This window comes from Pituophis catenifer, unplaced genomic scaffold (genome assembly GCF_029215685.1).
Source record: "Pituophis catenifer annectens isolate HBS135680 unplaced genomic scaffold, rPitCat1.0.hap2 SCAF_7, whole genome shotgun sequence".
In the NCBI taxonomy this organism is placed as follows: domain Eukaryota; kingdom Metazoa; phylum Chordata; class Lepidosauria; order Squamata; family Colubridae; genus Pituophis; species Pituophis catenifer.
Genome location: NW_027256887.1, coordinates 60,441,300 through 60,465,845, shown reverse-complemented (window position 1 = coordinate 60,465,845; position 24,546 = coordinate 60,441,300). Strand labels below are relative to the sequence as shown.

The 24,546-nt window shown below is 36.3% G+C and overlaps 1 protein-coding gene across 6 annotated transcripts in view; it reads right to left on the bottom strand.

Annotated features, from left to right (window-relative positions):
* Window positions 1-24,546, bottom strand: part of MRTFA (myocardin related transcription factor A) — an 84,825-nt gene that overhangs the window by 32,080 nt on the left and 28,199 nt on the right. For 5 of the 6 annotated variants that reach the window (XM_070947619.1, XM_070947615.1, XM_070947618.1 and 2 more), the window contains 3 exons: window positions 11,117-11,182; window positions 3,896-3,951; window positions 3,013-3,088 (listed from right to left, as the gene is read on the bottom strand). In XM_070947619.1, the coding sequence (XP_070803720.1) occupies window positions 3,013-3,088; window positions 3,896-3,951; window positions 11,117-11,182 (198 nt within the window). Of the gene's footprint in view, window positions 1-3,012; window positions 3,089-3,895; window positions 3,952-11,116; window positions 11,183-24,096; window positions 24,145-24,546 lie in introns of those variants that run through there. The other variant, XM_070947620.1, reaches the window with a different exon arrangement.

Below are 24,546 nucleotides of genomic sequence, written 5' to 3'. Positions count from 1 at the left end.
ATCAAACAGAAAGGTGTGAAGAAATCACTACCTGTGACCCTCCAGCTCCTTCACTCTCCTGCCCAGGTCACTGCCTTGCAATGTGTCCATAGTTGCATTTTTGGTGCCATTTGTTCACATGAATACTAGCAGACAGAGTAGGATTAAAGAACCTTGAATATCTTTTAGTTTTATTCCAAATTCATCCCCCAGGGAAGCAACACAGCTTCTTTTGATAAATGTCCCAGCCAAGATTGCTGCTTCAGTCCCTCTCAGTAGAGAGTACCTGATCACCACTGTTCATTACGTCATGCATAAGCAGACATTACTCCCATTGCAAAGTCTGTACAGTCGCTTTTGCTGCTCTGAGGCTTGGCAGGTGCTTTTCATCCAAGGGTTCATATTAATGAACATCAATAATAAAATTCTGGAAATTATTCTGAAGTTCTAAATATAAAATCTCATTTGACAGACTTGGGCTTTTGTCTCAGATTCCTCTAATTCTCCACAGTTTGGCATGTTTTAATCTGGGATGCTTTCTAGTGTTTATAACTGTCTGCAAGCACTCCTTGTATCTAATTCCAAAAGTTGAGAACTGGATTTTGTCTTTAGCTCTTTCAGCTTCTCCTGCAGCGAACCTTCAGATTACACTTGTAGCATGCATAGTTTTCGTCATCTTTCAGAAGAAAAACAAACAAAGCATATTCCCTGCAGCATTGGAGAGCAGTACTACCCCCTATTTCCATGTCTTCCTGACGAATGAAAACAATTGTTTGAAAAGGGCCTTCCCCCTGGACTTTCTTAAACTTCTGTTGGTTTTTATTTGCTTGATCATTGAGCTACTTCTTAGATCTATTTAAAAGCTGTGTTACATTGGCCATTTTATACTCTGTTCAAAAAAAAAAATCTTATGAATACATGATATAATTTTTGCTACATCAAATAATTTTATAGGTCCTGTATTTTTTGGAGTATAAGACACACCTTTTCTCCCCTAAAAGGGGGTGAAAATTTAGGTGTGTCTTATACACCGAATGTAGCCCCGCCCAGTGGTGAAATGTAAAACTTGTTACTACCGGTTCTGTGGTTTGGTGGGAGGGTAATGTGACTGGGTGGGGGTGGCCAACTTTTTTTTTTTTTACTTTTAAAAGCATTTTTTTTGGCCGAAGAGGTAGTAGAAAAAATGCTTTTAAAAGTTAAAAAAACAGCCTTTGATGATCCCGCGGCTCAGCTGGGCATGGGGGGGGGCAGGGATTTTTGCTACCGCTTCTCCGAACCACCCGCCATCGCTACCAGATCAGGTGATCTGGTCCGAACCAGGAGCATTTCACACCTGGCCCCCGCCCACCCAGTGGCCCCCACCCTTTGGCCTCTGCCTTCCAGCAGTTACCTCCTTGAAGCAAACAGCAAGAAGAAACAGCTCCTTTCAGCTTCAGCACAGCCCAATTAGCACAAGTTGATTGGATCGGCCCCCCAACTCTCAGCAGTTTTGCGCGGGCATCTGCTGCTTGCTGCAAGGAGGTAAATTGCTGGAGAGATTTTTTTTCCCCCTGTGCTAATCAAGCTATGTTGAAAACGAAAATGAAATAAAGCAGGCTATTTGCTGTTTGCTGCAATGAGGCAAAATGGCTGGGAGGCAGAGGCAGATTTCTTTTTCTTGTTTTCCTCACTGAAAAAGGTAGGAGCATCTTATAGTCCGGTGCATCTTATACTCCGAAAAATACGGTAATCATTTTAGAAATCAGTGTACAAAATGATTTAGTTTCTCATTCACATTCTTTTCACCATTCCCTTAAATCTCTTTTCATCAGCAATAACAATCCAACCTCCATACCAATTCCATCTCTTGTTAGCATACTATTATTGGCAATGAGTACTTCGAAATCCTTTTTGCATCTCTTGAGCACCTCTTAACAGAAAACAGTGTGTGTTTTGTTCTCATTTGGCCATAGTCCAAATTCTAGAGGAAGCCATTTTTCTAATAGCTTCCTTGACATTGTTAATCATGCAGATGACCTCTTGTATTTGATAGTACATTTCCTGATCTGCTTATATTTTAGTTGAACCTATATTACTTTCTTTTTCAACTTCCTTTTTCTGAAAATTTTGAGACACTTCTTCTTTTAAAGAAAAAGATGCTTCTTCTTTTGAAGTCAAATGTAAAAGCTAGGCTGTGGTAGAATCTCCAACTAGAATGGGGGAGGTGTTAAGACTAGCTTAGAGTTCTTGCACTGCAGAAAGTGGCATAGGCCTGTCTTTCCCCAGAATTCCTGAAGCCTTATCTGACCATTCTCATAATAAGATTCTTGTAAAATAGATAACTAACAATAAAGCTTCTGCTTGTGTTTATTTACAACTGGTTCTTGTTGCTTGCACCTGACAGCCTTTCTGAACAATTTTCAGATTTGCTAATGTTGTAAAACAAAATGCTTTAAAGCTTCACAAAAAGTTCTAAAAACTCTTTAATACAGAATAAATTGCTAATTCAAACTAACAGTTAAGAAACTATTTAGAGATGTATAACAAAGTAAGAGTTATGCTAGAGTTTTAACCTAAATTTCTGTTCTTACGATGACCAACCACATGCTGATGGAAAGCCCACCAGTGGCATATAAGCCCAGCATCTTCCCCTTCATATAAATCAGCAATATTTATAATTATTATCATCACAGGCAGAATCTGGTAGCATATTACAACTGGCTGTATATTACATATATTACAATAATGGGGATTTTTCTCTACTATAAAGGTAGAACTAATGCTTTTATTCTTTAACAATAATTACATTCTTCAGTCTTCACACATGACCAACAGCAATGTATTTAGAAAACTACAACTGACAACTACCTTAAAAACATTATCTCTTAAGTTGCATTACTGATATTGCAAGAGTTATTTAGGCAAGAAGTACTTAGCCCTCACTTTATTAGCCTATCCATTTCTAAAAGAACGGAAGTGATACATGAGAACAATGAATGTCTAGTTTGTATCTTTTCAAAAACTTACTAGACAACCATACACCAGAGAATGTACCTTCTAGAATGTGCATCCTCACCAACTCTGACCTCTCTGGTCTGGACCGGATTTTCCGTTTCAAGTAGTCCTCTGTCTGCAAAACACAGAAAAATACATTCTAAATCTCAATGAAGTCACAAGACTAAATATGGAATGTGCAAGATTTTTCTGTTAAAATTCATCATGAGATTCCTAAGTAGAAGAAATAACCCTGCCTCAGATATCAGTTGCTGCTAAAGTATGGAGGAAGCAAAAGGTCCATCATATCACTTCTCTTACATGAGTGCATAGCATTTAATCAGAGACTGAAAACCATGAGGGAAATGAAGCACAGAATTTCCAAAACTCTGCTGTTTGAAATGTATAGGATGCATTAATTGTCTATGTTCACATTCTACTGACAGGGACACTTAAATTAGCCTTAATCCCAGACAACCTGCATGTCACTATATAACAAATGTAAAGGTTTTGATTGAAATTATAATTCCCCACACATTTTAGTTTTAAAACAAGACAAGCGAACAGTCACTACATTAACTCCTCACCAAACTCATTGAGGACCTTTATGATGGTAGCCCAAGATATGGTGTTTTTATTGAGTTTATTTCTCAGGAACCAGTTGTTCTACTTAAATTTATATTAGCAGACAGTTAATAACACAGAAGCAGACAGTGGGATCAATCAAATAAACTGCAGGATTACCGAAGGGGGAAGTTCTATCTCTCTGCCACAGGCATCCTAGGTTCTAATTCTAATAATAATGCTACCATTTCAATCATATTACATATAATGTATAAAAAAAAAACTCCAAAAGAATGGAAAAATCATTTGGAAAAATCAAAGATCAAATCTGAAAAAAGATGCTATAGATGCTAAGCACTAAAAGTTAAGTTGTGCTTACCCTGGCCCGTTCCAAACTTCTTCTTTGTTCATGAAATGCAGCTGGACTTTTCAGAGCTGTCAAAAGACAACAAATCAATTACACAGTTTAATTTCTCACATATATAAACATTTATTGTTAACAATCATCAAAATCATTTGGACAACATACCGAAGGCAGCTATTTTGACATTTGCTTAACTGTATCCTGCACTGATTTAATCTACATTGCTGTATTTTGCCAATTTAAACCAGGGTTCGGCAACCTTAAACATTCAAAGAGCCACAAAGGTCCTAATCGGAAGCCGCCCATTCAATTCTGGAGCCAATCGGAAATCCAGTTCCCCCACCATAGAGTATCCTCTTAGCGTGGCATTCTTTTTCCTCTACCTGTCCTAACCAAAAGCTCTATCAATTGTGGAGCTGACGGGCGACAGGGAGCCACAGCAGAGGGATGAAAGAGCCACATGCAGCTCCAGAGCCGCAGGTTGCTGACCCCTGACTTAAATGATGAAGTTTACTGTCTGATCACTAAAATACTGGACCTAAATGTAGGCAGATTAGCAAAGTATACATCAAGGGAAGGAGCTAATAAAGTATTTCAGCAATAAAACATTTGTTTACCTGAGAAATTTATATATAATCATATATAAAGATATATAAAGTCTTCTAAAAATATCTGATGACAATATAATCCTATGTATTTAGATTTAATCATTTACAGAAAGAAAATACAAATAAGTGAGGAATACACTTTAAGCATGTTTAACTAGCAAGATAAAGGTGACAGAAAATTTAAGAATTAAGTTCAACAATGAATAAGTTTTTCCACAATGGACAATTGCCAAAATAACTCCTATTTTAAGCCACTGAGCACCCCCCCCCCCTACTTAGCGGTATGCAAGTTTTGGAAAAATCCTCTGGCAGGGCTTTCTCTGCCAAACTTTAATAAGTTCACATTGGTTGAAAAAAAATTGGTTGGCAACAATTTTTTCTCAGTACATTATCATCAGAGGCAGAATAAAATTCAGCTCTCTGCTTTTACCGCTCCAAGGAGAAAAGAACATAGAAGAATACACCATACAGCTGTTTATTTTGTTGAATGAGCCGGTCAGGGTGATTTTTATATCAGTAAACTGAGCAGGTGATATTGTTTCGTTATACATAGTGAAAAAAAATCTGACATATTCTTAGTAGATTGATAGGCACTTATTCATTAACCATTTTGGGGGGGGGGGGGAAATCTGACTTGATCTAGCCTGAGTAAAAGGCAAAAAGAAAGAGAAAACTATAGATTAATATCCATTTAGAGCAGAGATAGTCTCATATAATGTTCTGAAACAATAATATAAACTAATTAATTAGTCCTTTTATTTAAGTGAAATCAATTTCTGGTTTAGAAAGGCTTGCCGATGAATGTAGTTGATGTACTATGAATGAACCAACAGCTAAGTTAAAATTAAGTATCCTATTGGAACCAATGGGGAAAATGTTTATAGTGAAATAAAAATATAGAATGAGTATTTGAGGAGGGAAATATTCTAGGGGAGGGAATCTTCACTGAATGAGCTCATAAAAATACCTTCTATTGCAAGTATGCATTCCAAAATGCTTCCACTGTAGAAGGAAGATGCTAATTGTATGTGAGAATGAACTTGGGAGACAAAGTGAAGATCTGCACCCAGGCCAATAGTCAGATAAGAGGCAGCTTAGCCAACAGAAGAAATATGAGTGTGACAAATTAGTTTCTTGTGCTGCAAAGGTGACAGAGAAGAAATGTACTTTTCAGACATGGATGATTCTGTTAATAAAACTTTACAATAAAATATAGTTGGTTCACCTGAGTCTGCTTCTTGTATGGAGTATCGCCCAAGACTAATAGAGCAAATCAAGTGGCTTGTACGATTGCGTTGGTTGCTGAGGCTTCTGAGTTTTATATAGAGGTAGTCCTCAACTTACGATCACATTTGAGCCAAAATTTCCATTGCTAAGCAAGTTAAGTGAATTTTGCCCCATTTTATGACTTTTCTTGTCACAATTGTTAAGTAAATTACTGCAGTTGCTAGAAACACAATTGCTCAATAAATCTGGCTTCCCCATTGACTTTGCTTGTGGGAAGTTGCAAAAGGTAGTCACATGACCTTAGGATACTGCAACCATCATAAATACATACTAGTTGCCAAACGTCCAAATTTTGATCATGTGTCCATGACTTATGACCATAATGGTCGTAAGTATCACTTTTTTCGGTGTCGTAGTAACTTTGGTCACTAAACAAATGGCTGTAAGTCAAAGACTACCTGTAGTTGATTTGTAATGCTGCATATTGCTTGGACTCACTCTATGCCATATAAATCTATTTAGTAAATAAATAGACAGACACATTCTGAAGTAAGAGATGAGAAATGATGGATATTGATACTGGAGATGGTTTCCTTGCTACTGAAGGCCCAATATTCACCAAGGCATGTAGTTTCTCAAATACATGAGCATAGCCAATTTGACTCCACTACAGAATACATTTCCTACCTACTGGGAAACCTTTTGCTGTTATTCAAATTGTATTCAATTTGTGGGGTTATGGTCAAAGCAAGGTAAGGAATGATGCAATAGGCACAGAATCATATAATAAAACCAGCAGTCAGGATGTCCCCATTTTTTCCTGGTTTGTTTTTTTGGGGAGGAAAGGGCGGGATAGAAAAAGACTTCTATCATGGTTTTGCCATGATTCTCATCCCAACACTTCCAATTTTCAATAACAGCACCACTGAATTTTGGCAACATGTTCTGACATGATTCCAGAGGATACAGAAAAAAAGGAGATTCAAAGGCCATATGTAGTTATGAGGCTGTGGTCCCATATTTTATAAACAAATGGATCTGAGCAATGCGGCCTATTCACTTTTCCAAACCATTCAGAAGATAACTAACTAGCAAACTACCATTTAGCAAACACCCCAAAGAGAAATGCTTTCATATCCTCATGAGAATTTCTTTGGAAAAACACTCTGGTTTATAATTCTTTCTAGTACTGGCACTGCGACAAAGAAAATTTCATACTTGACTTTTGAAAATGCCAAAAATGAACAAGTTTCTCTCTATTTCTCCCATAACATTTTCACGAACGAAGACAGAATCTGAAAAGAATCAGTGAATATGTATTATCAGTTTCCATCTATTTTTCTTGGCTGCGTAAAATGGACATAATAAATGCCCCATAAATGTCAAACAACTTTACCATGTCAGTTATAAAGCTGAAAGGCTTTTGAAAAGCACGGCTTTAATATACTTTTTAGCTATAAGTAGGAAGTTATGAACTGCAGTAACCCATGTCTGGCTATTCTAGGAGGATTATTTAACTTTTTCAAGTTTAATTTTTTAAGAATGCTTCTTTAAGATTGAGAATAAGATTAAAGCAAACTATTGAGTGTTGCTAAACAACAAAGAAAAGAAGCTAAGTATAGATTTTACAGGCTAATAAGCAGATAGTCTTACGTTCTACTCAATTGTGATTTCATGCCATGTTTTCTAGGGAATTAGAGAAAAATACAGCACATATAAATGTTTTAACTTAAAAACTGAAATGTAATTTAAAAATAAGACACAGCAGCATAATGATTCCAAATCAAGGGAATGAGTCCTGTGGCATATGTGATGCAGCTCAATTAACATCTCCCAACATTTCTCACTACAGATAGTCCTTGAATTACAACAGTTCATTTAATGATCATTCAAAGTTACAACAGCACTGAAAAAAGTGATTTATGATTGTTTTTCACACTTATAACCGTTGCAGCATCCCCGTGGTCATGTGATCAGAATTTAGACACTTGGTAATATTTAGGATGGTTGCAGTGTCCCAGGGTCATATGACCATCTTTTGTGACTTTTTCACAAGCGAAGTCAACAGGGAAGCCAGATACTTAAAAACTATGAGAAATGCAGTGATTCATTGAATAAGTGCGGCAAGAAAGGTCGTAAAATGGGGCAAAACTCATTTAACACTTGTCACACTTTTGGGCTCAATTGTGTCATAAGTCGAGGACTACTTGTATTGTCCAAACTAACTGAAATACTGAAGTCCCCTAGAATGGCACAAGGTCTGGAAGGAGAACAATGTATTCTTTAGTTCCCCCAAAATGTCCCATTCTTGATTCACTGAATTTTGCATAATCTTTCACATCACCATTATAGGAAAGATGTAGACCTCCCACAAAATATTGCAGCATGAACTATTTTTCTTTTGGTTCTTAGGCAGCAATATCCAACTGTGTTTCTTTGTTATATAAATAAGAAAAATATAATTTTTAAAAATATCAATCTTTCAAACACTAAAGTTCTTTGATTTCCCAACCTAGCTTTATCATAAAAGACATAATGAAATATAAAAGGTTTATTTATAGATTCGCTCATTAACCAAAAGGTTCGTTATTCTAACTTTAACAAGTTAAAAGTGTTATCACAATAAAAATTAATATTTAAAATTCCCAAGGCCTCTTTCACTGGGATTTTGAAGGAGGGTCTTTAAATATATTATTGCTTTTTTGCTATTATGTATAACTTTATTAATCATTTTTCTCCTTTTTTCAAAAAAAATTGATTACACATGTAAATATAAACTGCAAACAGAAAAATACAAAAAAAGGGGGGACACTGTGGGCTGAATGTGGATGTGTGAAAAAGGAAAAGAAAGGAAAAAGGAAAAGAGAAAGAAAAAAGATGTAACTTTCTCCTTCATTTCAGCAGGTAAAAACAATTTTAATAGTTTATCATCATCTTAAAATTAAATATAATTTCTCTTCTCCCTGCAGCTCATTTCTCAAATAAGGAAACCAAAGTCCAAATACTCCGCCAATCAATCTTTGTTAACAAAAGTCCAGTATGGGCAATCAGATATAACTGTTTTCTTCTTTTAACTCTAATTGAACAAGCCAATATTATAAACCTTCCCTGATTTTTTTAAAAATATATTTTACCCCTTCAAATAAAGTCTCAGAGGTAATTTGCTGCTTGTCTGTTTTAAAGCAAAAAAAATTTTCAAACTTCAATAGATTTATCTTGTATGCATAAGTAAAATTTATCATTTTGTTTGTCAACCTTTTAAAAAGTCCTTTCAAATCTTAGCAGAATTCATTTGCATATCAAGAAGAAAAAAATGATCCAAATCAGTTTCCTGATTTAATATCTATTCTTATTCCTTTAGGGAATAAATCATCCACCAGATCCATTTGTATTACGTTTACATCATCTTTCAAATTAATTTTCATTGCATTCATTGCAGCTCATTTTTTTACAACTTTATTAGAATATGCTCTGTCAATTTTGTCAAGTATCTGATCCATAATGCCCAAATGTTTAGCTGAAAGGAATTCAAAAGTTTACACTAAGGAAGGGGTAATACCTTCTCTCTACCTCTTCTCCTAAAGAAGAAGTCTTTACAACCAATGATTTTAGATAACTATTGTCATGTTTTCAAACTTCTCTTTTTAAGCTGAAGTGTTATAGAAAAGATGATGCTCAGTCTACAGTTAAGAACATGGAAGTAGTGGATTATCTAAACCTCTTTCAGTCAAGTTTAGGGACAGAGTTTCATGTTTGTAATTGACCTGTGTTGGAATTGGAATGGAGGTGACACATCCAGCCTTGTGAACCTTGAACTCTAAGTAGCTTTTGATACTATTGACCACACTATACTTCTGCAAATCAGAGCCTCTAAGAGCCCTCAATGATGCATGATTGACAATAACCACACACCCTCCCAAAGTCTTGGCTAGTGTCAAATCTGAAACCCAAGTGGTCATATTTCCGAGCGGGGGAATGCCAGGGCATGCATTAAGCATGCCTAACTGGTACCCTTATCCACAATTACATTTGGATAAGGGAAGATTATTTACACACCAACCTTGCATTCAAAAGCAGCAGCTGGAGCCTACTTTGCTTCAAGCAATTTAACCATAATATGATTCCTTAGAGGTTTATGAAAGCCTATTATTAAAAAGGAGACAAAGTCCCTGCACACAATCAATATGTAATTTACCCCTTCAAATTCTGATGAAGTGGAAAGCATATATCAATGCAATTTACAATTACAGCACAGAACCATAAAACAATATTTTAAAATGTGACAATTGTTATACTGTACATAAGTACATTCTTTAAAAAAATATGTGCCTATACAGAAGAGAAAGTAAATCTAGATAAAGTAATGCATCATAAGTCTAAACTTATTATTATTTATTAATATCAAATTTATATGCCACCCATCTCAATATCCAAGCAACTCAGGGTGGCTTACAATACATTAAAAGCAAAGATATAAAACATTAACAGGGATGAATAAACTTTAAATTCCCCTTTTTATTTTTTAATATTCACAGATCCGAGAGCTATTTTTAAGTACATTTTTGTAACAAATTGATAAAAAAAATATACATATTTACACAATAGCTAGACCTTACAAAACAAAAATGGGTGCAGTTTAATCTGAAAGGAAATCCTTTTTGAACTGCAAATGAGAAGTGTGTAGCTCATTCTATAAATGCAACAAAGTATGGATGTGTTGAGCACCTGATTGCTCAACAACCTTTAACACCCTTTCTGCAGGCTTCACACCAAATATCAAAACAACGGAAGAAATGTCTGCTTTCCTACTTGCTAAAACATTATTACGGCATCTAATACCTAAAATTCTCGCTTTAGCATTCTGTAGTATTTTTTCACGTGTGCCAGTAATTTTAAAAACGTTAGTTAATCCTGCGTGTATTCATTTCATAAATCTCTTTGTATCTGTCTCTGATGAACTGCTTAACACCTCTCTTTGCAAAATCTGTTATCTAGTGGCTCTGATGTACAGTAGTTCTTCAGCATGACAGTGTTGCAAATGCAGAAAAATTAACCTTGTAATTTTCCTATCAACATACTACTAAGCAAGTGTGCAGCCATGTTCGAAGTTCAAGCAAGATAGTAGTGTATTAAACAGGAAACCTGCTAAGGAAATGATAACATGAATGCAATATTTAAAATGTTTTCAGGATGGCAACATCTTTGCATAAGATGTTTTTGTATAGTACTACTTTTTACATTGTGCAAATGCTCAGAAAGCAGTTGCTAGCGTGTTGAGTATCAAAAATTAAAAATGGCCTTTTTCGCCCAAGCTCAGAGAAGCTTCACAGAGAATAAACTCTTTCTCTCATCTGAGTAGAAATGTCTCAAAGAGGAATAACGAAATTTAAGTTGTACTTACGAGGCATGATCCCTTGACTAACCAGCTCTTCACGTGTCCGTCGCTGCTGGAGCTTCAACTGTAGCACTGCATAAGGCAGACAAGAAGTGAGGAGCAAGTTACTGTAAAATATACTGTTCAGAGCACATTTTCCTGTTCATTTTTATTTTCTTCTATCTCAAGAACATTAGCAAGAAGCACAGAAGCTGTAATCCCCACCCAACACTTGCAAATTGCAGAAGTGGCCTCAGCAACAAGGTTTCCGTATTCTGCAGCGGACGCCGGGAGAGGAAGTTACAAAGCATTTTAGTAAGTTGATTTAAAAAATCCACAAAGTATGAAAATTACTCAAGAATTCCTATAGCGACAAATAGGGTTGCAAATCATGAAACTAGAAAACAAGAAGAGACTACACAAACTGATACTGTACCAGTAGGATGTTATCAAAACAATGGTTGCTGAAGTATCACTTTATATACATCTAGTTCAGAAATCCCTTGGAACATGCCAATTTGGGAAAATTCACACAATCCTCCCATCTTGGCACCTGGATAAAGATGATGGATGATGAAACTTAAGTCTGGAAGTTAACAAGGTTACCTACTTCTGACATACACTAACACTTATCATGAGCCGATATCCATGAGGCTTATTTCATCCACATCTATGAATCACACTACTGTTGCTCCTTCCTTCCTTCCTTCCTTCCTTCCTTCCTTCCTTCCTTCCTTCCTTCCTTCCTTCCTTCCTTCCTTCCTTCCTTCCTTCCTTCCTTCTGTATTTGCATGCATGCATGTTCATTCCAGAAATCTCTTTGTTGTTGTTGTTTTTATTTCAAGAGTTGAGAAACATTTTAGGTCTTCCTGATTAGGAACAAATAGCACAGAAAACATTTTTTGAACTTAAAGTATTGATTCAATCCTACCATTCAACCTCTTGGTCAAAGGCATTTATTCTTCATTGTCAAAGAACAGAAAAAGCACAATCTAAAATATTCCATATATATTCATAGATGAGCTTATCTAAGAGATGAAATTTTAACCAAAAGGCAATGAAAAATGTGCCACCTGTAGATAAGCTAACTCTCAAAATTTTCATGATTTAATTTTCACAATTGGCTTATCAATGGTGATACATTTTTTTCATACTATTTTGGTTTAAACTTTGAGGGTTGGTTTACCCACGGATGAATTTATCTGCAAATATTCATGGGCACTTTTAAAAACTATTACCATATGAAGGTCCATGAGTATACTGATAGTCTTTGCTTATTGACTGCCTGTTCAGTGATCATTCAAAGTTACAACTATGCCGAAAAGGGAGATTTATGATCAGTCCTCAAAGTTGCAGCCATTGCAGTGTTCTGCAGTTACATGCTCGCTGTTTGTGAGCTTCACTGCTGACTTCCAACAAGCAAATTCAATGGAAGCGAGAAAGAAGTGACAGCGTAATTGACATCATAAGTCAGCATAGTCATTTCACATTTCACTTTACAATCACACTGCTTAGCAACAGAGTTGCTGGCCCCAACTGTGGTTGGTAATTGAGAACTACCTGTATACTCACAGATAAGCCTATCTATGGATAAGCCTATTTGTTTGGTTTATTTTGGGATCTAAAATTCTCATCTTATCCATGAGTACTGTATATATGGTACCAGTATTTCTAAGAAAAAAACTAGAAAACCATTTTCCTACATAGTTTCATAGACATTAAAACTTAATATTTCAGTTGTGAAGTTATGACATTTGCAACGTAAGTAAGAACTGCAAGGAAGTCAGAATTTTTGACTGATCTGGTTTAATAACCCCTCTCCTAGCATGAACAAACAAAACAAAGCAGAAGTGTGTCTATCTTGATAAGCGGACCATAATATTTTTTTCCTTATGAGTTTAACTTATTCAGGAGCAGTAAGCCTTGATTTGGACATCATAATATGGAACACACAACATTTACCAAGTCAGGGATCATCCTCCAGGGGTGAAATCCAGCAGGTTCTGGAGATCCGGTAGTGGAAATTTTGAGCAGTTCGGAGAACCGGCAAATACCACCTCTGGCTGGCTCCAGAGTGGGGTGGGAATGGAGATTTTGCAATATCCTTCCCCCAAAAGTGGGGAGGAAATGGAGATTTTGCAGTATCTTTCCCCTGCCACGCCCACCAAGCCACACCCACAGAACCAGTAGTAAAAAAATTTGGATTTCACCACTGTCATCCTCGTATATAAAGGAAGGACCAGGTCAATTAAAACATTGGGATTGGATAAGGAAATTAAATCTAATAATTAAATTATTGAAATACATGTAATAATTATACCTGTATATTTCTCTTCTGAGACATTAAAAAATACAAACTAGCAATTTCTGCAGAGATGCTTGCGGAGATACATTCTAAAAATTGTGACTAACACTGTACTATTAATATTTATTATGCGGCTATTCCCAATTTGTAAAATTTACAAAATTCGTTCTCAGATACATTTACGCTCTAGGCATATTCTGATTAACTGAATAGACTTAGAAAAATCTTTAGAGATGGATAGGTATGATACTTTATTTCAGCAAAAATAGAAACATAGCAGTGCAAACATTTAAATCTACTAAAGCATATTGTTTCTTTATATTTACTCTGAAATGATTTTTAAAAGCACATTAATTCTATATCTGAAATTGTGAAATTACTGATAGTGGCTTCACTTGATTGGTACATTATACTGAGAGGGTGGATGAAAACTGTAATAACAGTTTGCATAGGAAGTGAAAACACGCATTCAAACTAGATGAAAACATTAAAGACCTACAGATATGCTAAAAGTAATGTTAACTATAGATACAAATTAAAATGATAGTGCTTTTATAACTGCCACAAGGCGGCTGCTTTTCCCACATTCTTATTTTAGAGTACAAAATTCTGTTACATGTTGTAATGTCTGCAAAAGCGGTTTCTTGGTTTAAGCCAGGGTGGATAAAAATCAATGATTTTTTTAAAAAAATCAGATTTTTTTAATTTAAATCGGATTTTTTTTTATTTATTTAATTTATTTTAATAAAAAACTTTTGGGGTAAAAATCTATCGTAAGATAGTTTTCTATTTAAGATACATAAATAATTTAGTTTATTCAGCATGAAATGGAGCTTAGTTATGTAGCATGAGGCTGTATATTCGGCAACACTGGGACTATCAGTGAGTCAACAGTGGGTCAAAGGAGTAGCAGAGATGACAGTTGCTCTTTAAAAATTATGATTTAAATCGAGTTGATTTAAATCAAGCTTTTTTACTAGTGATTTAAATCATGATTTAAATCAACTCGATTTAAATCAAATCCACCCTGGTTTAAGCTAATCCAATATTAGCTGCTATTGGTATTATTTTTTGTTTTCACTCTCTGGACAAACCAACATCCTGCCTGAGATTCCATACCCTAGTCTTTTAATCAACAGATTGTTCATTGATCACACACACTGGCATTAGATGGTATGAAGTATTTTTTCACTGAATGATTATGAACAGTCACTAGCCTTTCAGTTTTTGCACCAGTCAATTGCAACAATCCAAAATGTATTAAAGCACCTTATTTGGGATGTTCTGTATAGGATTTGTTCAAGCAGGCAAGAGTATTTCAGGTTTTTAGAACCTCTCAGTGTGAATTTTCAGAATAGTGGGCAATGCCTGTTCCTATTCCTATCTTCCTATTTTTGGCAGAATGCAAATAGGATGGATCTCTTTCCACAACAATCAGCAAGTCCTGTACAAGAAGATGGCATCATAAAGCAAGATAGGATGGAATAGACATAGATCTAGGGAACAGAGAGTGTTTTCAAAGTTACATTTAACTTTAACTGGTTCTTTGATAGGTGATCTCTAAAATCAACACAGACTCTGTGCAGTAACCATATTGGATTTTGCCTGAGCTTAAATACTTTTTGGCAACATAAAAGATAAGGCTCTTATCAGGCTTGGTTTTAATGACTGCTACAGTGGATTTAAAATTAAGTACTACCTTAGTAAGGAAGATGGCCTGATTGTGTGAATTCACATGATATTCCAAGAATTCTCAATTAGAGATAGGTTTGTGTGGTCCCTTTAGAAATATAATCACATGTCTAAAATCTGCATACATAACAAAAAGGTGCAAATTTAAAAAAAAAGCAGTATCTGATATAAAATGCAATAATTCTCTCGATAAGGGCATGTCATATCTAAAAGTGTTGAAGACTCCAGGAAGGAAATTGGAAGAATCAGCTCCTAGTATAAATGGAAGTTCAAGACCACCATAGGAGAAAATACATTTTTATTACAGGTCCAGCTTTTCCTTAGATAGCGCATTAGCACAGAAAACATGGAGTCCACTCATTCAAAAGGCAGTTGTGACTACCATCAAAGTATTTCCCTTCCAAGTGAGAGTTTGGACAATATGGCTTACCAATTGTTCAAAAGATGCTGTTAAGGTGCTAAGGAGAGAACAAGGGGTACTATGAAATGTCAAAACAAAGAAAGATATATTGCCTTTCAAAATTGATTTAACCAAACTGCGTGAGATGAAATAAAGCTCCTGAAGATATAAGTAAGGTTAAAACTTTAATGACAAGCTCCTTCATTTTTTAAAAATAGTTTTTATTGAACATTTTCCAACCTTAAAAACCACAAGTGAAAAAACAAAGGAAAAAAAGAAAAAAAATAAGACAAATACAAATAGGAAAAACGAACAGCACAACAGTATTACAATTTTACAGTTTTCCATATCAGCATACATATTCTGCTTTTGTAATTCACTATTCAATATTTGCCTTGTCGTAGATTTTAACAATTCTAGTAATAGTATAATTATATTATAATATAATACTGATTATAACTGTTCTGCTTATACATATTTACATTTATCTTTATATTATAGTCAATGGTTTTAGAACTTTTATTTCTTGTTTTGACTTCTATTCTCTTTCCACTTGTACAGTCTACTCTAGGTTTTATAATAGTCTGATTCTTCTCTTTCTTTTAACTCCATGATCATCCTATCCATTTCAGCACACTCAAGTAGCTTTCTAATTACCATTTCATCTGAGAGGGTATTTATTTGTTTCCAGTTTTGTGCGAAAGCGATCCTAGCAGCGGTTAGTATGTGTAATATTATATATTGATAATTCTTACCCGTTTTTGGACCTATTAAACTGCGTGAGATGAAATAAAGCTACTGAAGATATAAGGAAGGTTAAATCTTTAATGACAAGCTCCTTCATTTTCAATTGCGATAGGAATTTCATAAATATTAGAGACAGAACAATTAAAAGGATGAATCCCTCCTCCTGCACAAAGGATATGATATAGTTTACTTAACTGTCTGTACTTTTCATGAAAATGTTATCAATATTGAGAATCTGAAATGTACATTATTCCAGAAGCATGAGATAAATTAGTCAAGACACAAAATTGTAGTGTTGTTATACAGTCCAAAGTTCCTACCTGATTAGAAGCTGAAGAACTGAGAGAAGGGGCAAACCTACATCTGACACAATCACTACAGAACTAATAGGGTGCAGTCTATGCAGTTGTGAAAAATCTTGCATAATAAAGGTGTGGAACCTACAATTTCAGCTAAATAGAAAGTATCTCCCAATAATCTGGAACTGAGCTTGCCTCTACTGATGCAATTGTGCTGGCAGGAGGTATTAGAATGAGTGACTGAAGTATTCATATCTAGACTCTCTCTTTCAAATACTTTCAACACTATTATTCTGTATCTGACTTCCACTTAAGTTTTCATTTGAATTGAACTGATATCTGACTGAATGCATCTGCCTTTCTATACATCTTGGATGACTCCCACAGAAGAGGCAGAAACGATAGCCAAAGGTTATTGGGGGGGGGGGGGGGGAAAACCTCAACAACTATTATTAAAGTATCCCATTTGAGGAGGAACTGTTTATCCAAGAATGTGTCAAAATTAAAGCTGCATCTGCAACCCTGGGCTAATCAACAAGGGGTGATCCAATGGAATCTTATAGCCAGTGGAAAGACTAGATGGTATGCTAAAGCAAGATGAGTCTGAAATATTTTTGTCCTACTGCAGGAAATTGTTGCTGGCTCTGCTGTTTCTGAATAACACCTAATTCTTTCCTTCAATTCTATACGAAATCCAAATGTGCTCTTCATGAATGAAATATGTGTGAGTGCATGCATGTGTACGGTTGACGTCTGTCTGTCTGTCCTGATAAGACCAACCATATATTGGAGAGAGAGAGAGAGATCATTCCAAGGGCAGGTGCTACAACAAAAAAGACAAACTTTCTAAGTTTCATCAAATGATATTGCTTCAGATAATGGAGCTGAAGCATGCTCACCCTATTAGACCATGTGGGACAGGCAGATGTACACGAGAAATGTCACCTTAGGCTTTTTTAGAAAAAAAATGAAAGTGAGGTCAGACTGGTGGACATATGGTCAAATAATATACTTTAATCAAAGTGAACCTACCCTCAAGTACAAAAAAGAGTTAAAGGAGGACACACCTATCATTGGTTTACATATTTACACTGAGAGGTTTAAATTAAGTCAAAAGTGTTACATGTTTGACTTTGTAAAAAATGAATTTGAAACTATACTGTGTATAGGAATGAGGAACATGTTATTGCCAAGATTTATAAATTGTTACTGAAACTGAATTTAGAAAATGAATATGTGGGATCTTTGAGCTTGGTGGTTTTCTTGCAGAGTTTCATTACCAAACTAGGTAACATCATCAGAGATCCCCCAGTTCAACCCTGAGCTGCAATGGTCATGTGAAAAATGGTCATAAGTCACATTTTTCAGTGCCACTATAAATGAATAGTTGTTAAGTCAAGGACTACCTGTACTTTCATTTTCAATTGTATTTTATACTTTGCTAAGCTGAATAAAATTATCATTTTATTCTTAAAAAAAGAAACAGTACACTGCAATTATCAATCAACTAATTTTTATTTCTTTTTAAATACATGGGTTGATTGAAAAATGTCTCCACTCCCATAATTTTAAAGAGATATATTTTAATAAAGAAATCAAAAAATCTTTGAAATAAGCTCTTGTTATCTCTATTTACTTCCCAAATAATCATTATCATTTGCCATACTCTTCTGCCAATGATGGATAATGGATAAAAGAACCATGCACTTTTTCTCTTCAACTACGTCCTCACAGTTCTTTCCAATTTTTCATTTGAGTCCATGTAGGCACAATGTTCCTTCAATTTGGGGAAAAGGGAAAATAGCATGGGCTGTTTGCCAGATGAGCTAAAACATTTTGAAATCTTACTTTGCAATTGCTTCTTGAGCAGCTCGTGAAGTTGCATCATAGTAAAAGGTTTGTGTTTTTATCACACAGACACACACAGACACACACACATGGCCAGGTGAAGTTTTGTGGTTATATTCTATAGACTGATGTCTCAGCATTCTTTTGTCAGCAAATTCATGATGCTGTGAAGAAACTCTCCATCTTCATTCTCACAGTATGGCAGGAATTGCTGGCAAATTTTTAACTCTTGAAGCTTTCATTGTTGCCATCTGCATCTGAGGAACCCATATTGCACAAATCTTCCAATACTGAAGAACATCAATAATACGATTTGCATATTCCTATGAAATGTCAAGCTTGATTGCAATTTTTCTCTGTGTTGTCTGCACTTGTCCTTAGTCAGATCACCAAACTTTCTCATACGAAATTCACTGGTCACAGGATAGCCATTCATTCCTGAGTGCCTAATCCAGGGGTCGGCAACCTTAAACACGCAAAAGCCACTTGGACCATTTCCTACAGAAAAAAAACACACCGGGAGCCACAAAACCTGGGTAGGTGTGGCCAACTCGATGTCACTCACTCCCACCCAGTCACATGACCACCCCCGCCACGCCTACCCAGCCACAAAACTATGTGTCTCTCCCCCCCTCTATGTATCACTTTGTATGTGTCTATGTCTCTCTCACTCCTTCTTTGTGTAACACTCTGTGTGTGTCTCTATGTCTCTCTCTCTCTCTCTCTGTATGTGTGTGTGTGTTTGTCTCTCCCCCCTCACTTCGGGTGACCATCCTCCTCCTCCCCCCTCTTGTAACTCCCTGGCCGGCTGTGGCTGAGCCGGAAGCGTGCGCACACTGTGGGGAAACCCTCCTCAAGCGAGCACGAAAGCGCAGCAAAGGCGCGCACAGGGTGGGCAGCCGCTTGCTTAGGAGGGTCTTAACAGGACGCAGCTTCTCTCCTGCACTAATGCTTCGGCCATCGCCTTGCCATGTCATTGCCCACTCCCAGCAGCTCTTCGGCTGAGCACGGAGCACCCGAGCACCCTTTCCTGAGGGTGTAACTTTAACTCTCTTGAGGCAATTGAAAAGTTCACATGAATATGTAATAGTTGCATATTAGGAAGTCATGTGAATTGCCAAAGCAATATGTTACTCTCTCTCTTATACAACATAAACAGTAATTACCTTGGGGATTTGTATTGCCATTTCAAAGTGAGGCGTTTCCATTCCTGTCCCATCACTGGTTGGCCCTGCCCCTCTTATTTCTTTTTTGGACTCCAGCCTGCAGTGGCAGGAAGCGAAGGTTGCCTTATGTGCAAATGTGGCGCGAAGGCAGGTACAGGGCTGCTTCGCTCCTGCACTCTCCGGCGACCCTCTTCCCCCTCCTCCTCTCAGGATGCCCCGGCTGGCTGTGGCTGAGACGGGAGCGTGCGCACATACAGGGAGACCTTCCTCAAGCTAGCGCCAAAGCTCAGGAAAGGCGTGCGTGGGGCGGGCGGTGTCTCGCGTAAGGAGGTTCTTCCTGCGCGTGCGCACGCTCTCGGCTCAGCCACAGCTGGCCAGGGGGTTACGAGAGGGGGGGAGGAGAGTGCAGGAGTGAAGCTGCCCTGTACCTGCCTTCATGCCACATTTGCACATAAGGAAGCCTTCGCTTCCTGCCGCTTCAGGCTGGAGTCCAAAAAAGAAATAAGAGGGGCGGGGCCAACCAGTGATGGGACAGGGAGCCACGGCAGAGGGTCCAAAGAGCCGCTTCTGGCTCCGGAGCCACAGGTTGCCAACCCCTGGCCTAATCAGATCTTTCCAGTTCACCATTTTTACATTTTTTGACCCAACGTACAAGTACTCCCATTGCCATGGCTATTAACACAATCTGTATTCAAGGGTAATACTTTTAATTGGAGGAACTCTTATGCAGGGGTGAAATCCAACAGGTTCTTACATGTTCTGGAGAACCAGTAGTGGAAATTTTGAACAGTTCGGAGAACTGGTAGCGGAAATTTTAAGTATTCGGAGAACCGGCAAATACCACCTCTGTCTGGTCCCAGAGTGGGGTGGAAATGGAGATTTTGCAATATCCTCCCCCCATGAGTGGGGATGGAATGGGGATTTTGCAGTATCCTTCCCCTGGAGTGGGGTGGGAATGGAGATTTTGCAGTATCCTTCCCCTGCCACGCCCACCAAGCCACGCCCACAGAACCAATAGTAAAAAAAATTGGATTTCACCACTGCTCCCATGGCAGTCAAAAATTCAATCATGGTGTATTGCTTAAAGCACACCGAGTACGTAGGTTTCCACTTCATGAACAATAGTAATATAATCTTTTCACTCAGCAACTTTCTGCCAATTGAAGTGAAAGAACAACTGCTAAAGAATACAGCAAAACCTCTATCATGTCAGTACTGCAATCTGTTGCCAATTTATAACATTGGGGGTATTACTTTTCATTCAACCTTTGCAATTTGTTTAAAAACCATATTAATTACTAATAGTATTTCCGAACTCCAGATACTGGAGATAAAAAAAAACGTTAAATTAAGGGGATCGTAACAAAATCCCTTAACTGTTTATCACCTACTACTTTTCAAGAAATGCCAGTACTCTTTTATAATAAAACATGATGCCATTTTAGAACAACAAGAGATCATTATGGCTGAGACAGTTTATTATTTATTTTATTTAGTCAAGAATAATTATTTCTATAACACGGTATTGCTTTAGTATGAGAGAGAGAACTAGATTTTACTTCCCATTATATTTCAAACCTAGAAGGCAAAATCACAAAACTGCATCTCACTTACTTTGGTCACGTTATGTGGGGGAATTCATTGGAAAAAGGATTTATGTTTCGAAGAGTTCGTGGTAAAAGGAAACCAAGCCATCAAAGAACACAGTTGCTCGACACTATCAAAGCTGACACTAGCAGAACATAGAAAAAGTCAAATAGTGCAAGATAGGAAGATGTGAAGAGACCTGGCCCATAGAATCGCCAAGAGTTGGACTTTGACTGAACGGGTAACATCATTATCATATTTCAAATTGTTTTGTGTTGTATATGAATCGAAGATTCATTAGGCTTATTATTTACAACAAAAAGTTGCATTTTTTTTCAGAAAGTAATTGGCTCTGCTATAACAAGTTACCACTTACATTCCATTCTTACTTTAATTTAATATAGAAACAGCTTAGTACTACAAAATGAAAAATTATGTTTAGCTTCCTTAAAATTTGTTCTGGTTTTCATAAAGAGGAGATTTGGTTAAATTCAAGGGTAGGCATCTACTGTTATCCAGTTATTTTAACTTTATTCATCAACTTTAACCTCCATAAGCCCTGTTCATAGTGATAAATAGCAAATCGAGTTACAGAACATAATATTTCCTATTACAGAATGTTGGGACAACACAAAATGGATTATTTTCCATTTGAACCAAACACAAAATGCAGATATAAAATAAAATAACAGGTATTACCTTCTGTAATCGCAACCATGACAATCAGCTCATGCCAAGATTTATATACCAACCATTGTGTGTTCAACGTTTTTCTAGAAAATGACTTAAAATAACACTGGGGACCTCCTTTGGCAAGGCTTGCTAATTTTTGCTAATTTCATTCTATTAGTATGAAATTGCCATCACTCTATGCTTGAACCAACTTCCAAATACTTGCCTTGGCCTGAATGCAATGCAGGATTACAAAATAACTTCAGCTAAGAATTCTGTACTTTGCAAGTCAGTTCTTCACAATGATTTTGACATGTTTACTCCTGTTGTGTGTGGCATTTTGCTTTTTTCTAACTAATTCCCATAAATTATATTATATTAATCCCTCTGCTTTAAAGAAAATCCCTCTGTTGTAAATCTGGAAATATATGAACACTTACATATATCAGATCAATTTTCCAACAGCGTCTTCATTTTGAAATGTTGTTCTTCCATTTTTGCTGACTGTATAAAACAACTGATCAAGACTCAACAAAGCTGTAGTTCCCCCTACAAAGGACAGCAATGCTGCTTTGAGGAATAAAGTTTAAACAGGATTTTCTTAGCAGCAGCTCACAGATGATAGTTTGGAATTTTGCTTTATAACTAAGAGTCAATAAACCACCCTTTCTCAACTTGGTTCTGGCAGAGCACTTCAGCTCTGCAAGGAGTTCTGTGAGAAACTGTAACTGAAGAAGTTTGTACCTGTTTTCTGATTTTTATGCTGGGGTACTCGAAGACCTGAAAATTATCTTACAAGTTCCTCCAGGGTAAAAAAAGTTAGGAAAAACTAATTTCAGTTAACAGTTAATTTGTGGATACCCAATTTTCTTATATTTATTTATTTTAAACTTTCTAAAACAATATTTAAAAGGTACTTGTGAATAAAACATAAATGGCACATTTATTGAAATAATTCATTCTTTTCTTCTTTCCTTTTATCTGTAAAGAAGTAAGTGATATAAAGTTATTTTATATTAAATAAGTTGCTGATTCCTTGATTAAAAACCAGTATCAGTATAAACTGATTCCAGGGAAATATAGTGCCATCAATTTTCTTTAAGATATATAAGTCCACAACAAAGTCATATGCAGAGACTATGATTTACTGAGTTGTAGATACATTTGGCAATAGCCAAATTAAAAGAAGGATATGGATATAATCTGGTTATAATCTGCTATTTTATCCATAACACATACAATGAGGATTGCATAGCAATTTGAATTTTTGGATAACTTCCACTGAAACACAATCAAATATATCATCATGCACCATATTTCTTAAATGACAAACTTCCAGGCATAATATTGTGGATAACTTGTTCCAAATTAAGCTGACTTCAAAAATATGGTTGTTGCCCCTAATAACATAATGTTTTCAATAAGCAATTGCTACTATTTAAATCTCCTATCCAATGGAGAAATGGGCACTTTTTGAAAAAGTTGGGCAATATTTGCATTTTTATAGGGGACATATACCTTATAGCAATAAAATCTGCTTGAAACATTAACCTATTTTTATCTAGTAACACTTAATAATGACAAGCTGGTTAATCTTTTAAAAAGAACATATGTATTTATTTGAATCATGAATATTTAAGCATCAAGTTACTATTTGATTCCACCCTGCCTGAATCCGAACCACAGTATTTAGTTAGATTTGGTGAAGCTCACCCTCGGGTCTGGGACTGCTTCAAAGTCCTGTCTAGGGTATTTTTATTCCATCAAATTCCCCATGTCATTCCAATGGATTTATTTTTAGCTAACACATATGACAGCAGTCTGGATTTCTTATATAGCTATTCCAACTATTTTTCCCAATGTAGGCTTTTGGGTTGCTATCATGAAGTTCTATCATCCATTCCCTTATTCATAACTGCCATGAATCATCTACTGCAATATCCTCCATTAGATTAGATTAATGTTCATTATCTTCTACTATAATTATTTTTGCTTCTTCCTCTTATCAATATCCAAACATCTTGTATCACTTCTGTCCCTTACTACTGAAACAGAAAGCCTTGTAAAGACTAAAGTTTAAAACCTAATTTAGATTCTCATATACCTGCTCATAAGAGATCTTTATAAAATTGAACAAACAGCATCTTCTAACAGAAATTAAAAGACATCTAAGTACTATCAATATGAATGAATTCACTGTACAGTATTATAACAAACATACAAGACAACCTTCAATAGATATGAATGGTAAGTTTTAAGAGTCCTCTTAATATAAGACAGAGCTCACTGACCTTCCCTCAAACAGTGGTAGGAGTCCTGACTCAAACCTGCATTCTTTACATCCTTTAATACAATCTCTTCAAATGGCACAATTCCACCATAAGTAGATTGGAGAGTTTTTATTTTGTCCAACATGTTTGAAGAAAATCCCAGGCTCAGAATATTCCCTCAGGGTTGTGCAGGGTTGTTAAACTGAAGTAAAGGCCAATATATATGGCTCTAAATGTCCCGTTGAACCTTCACTCTTGAATGCCACTTTATAGCTTGAAGCTGAGCTCACACTGGGGTTAAGCAGATACAAGAGACAGATACATCTAAAAAGCAGACATCTAAAGATCAGAATCAGTAAGCTTCTGGCCAAACTCTTGTCAGCAGCAAGTTCAGGCACAGAAATGTCTTTCTTTCATTATGGAATGTATATCCATGCATGCAGTAATGAGACTGAGCCTCAATCTTCACAA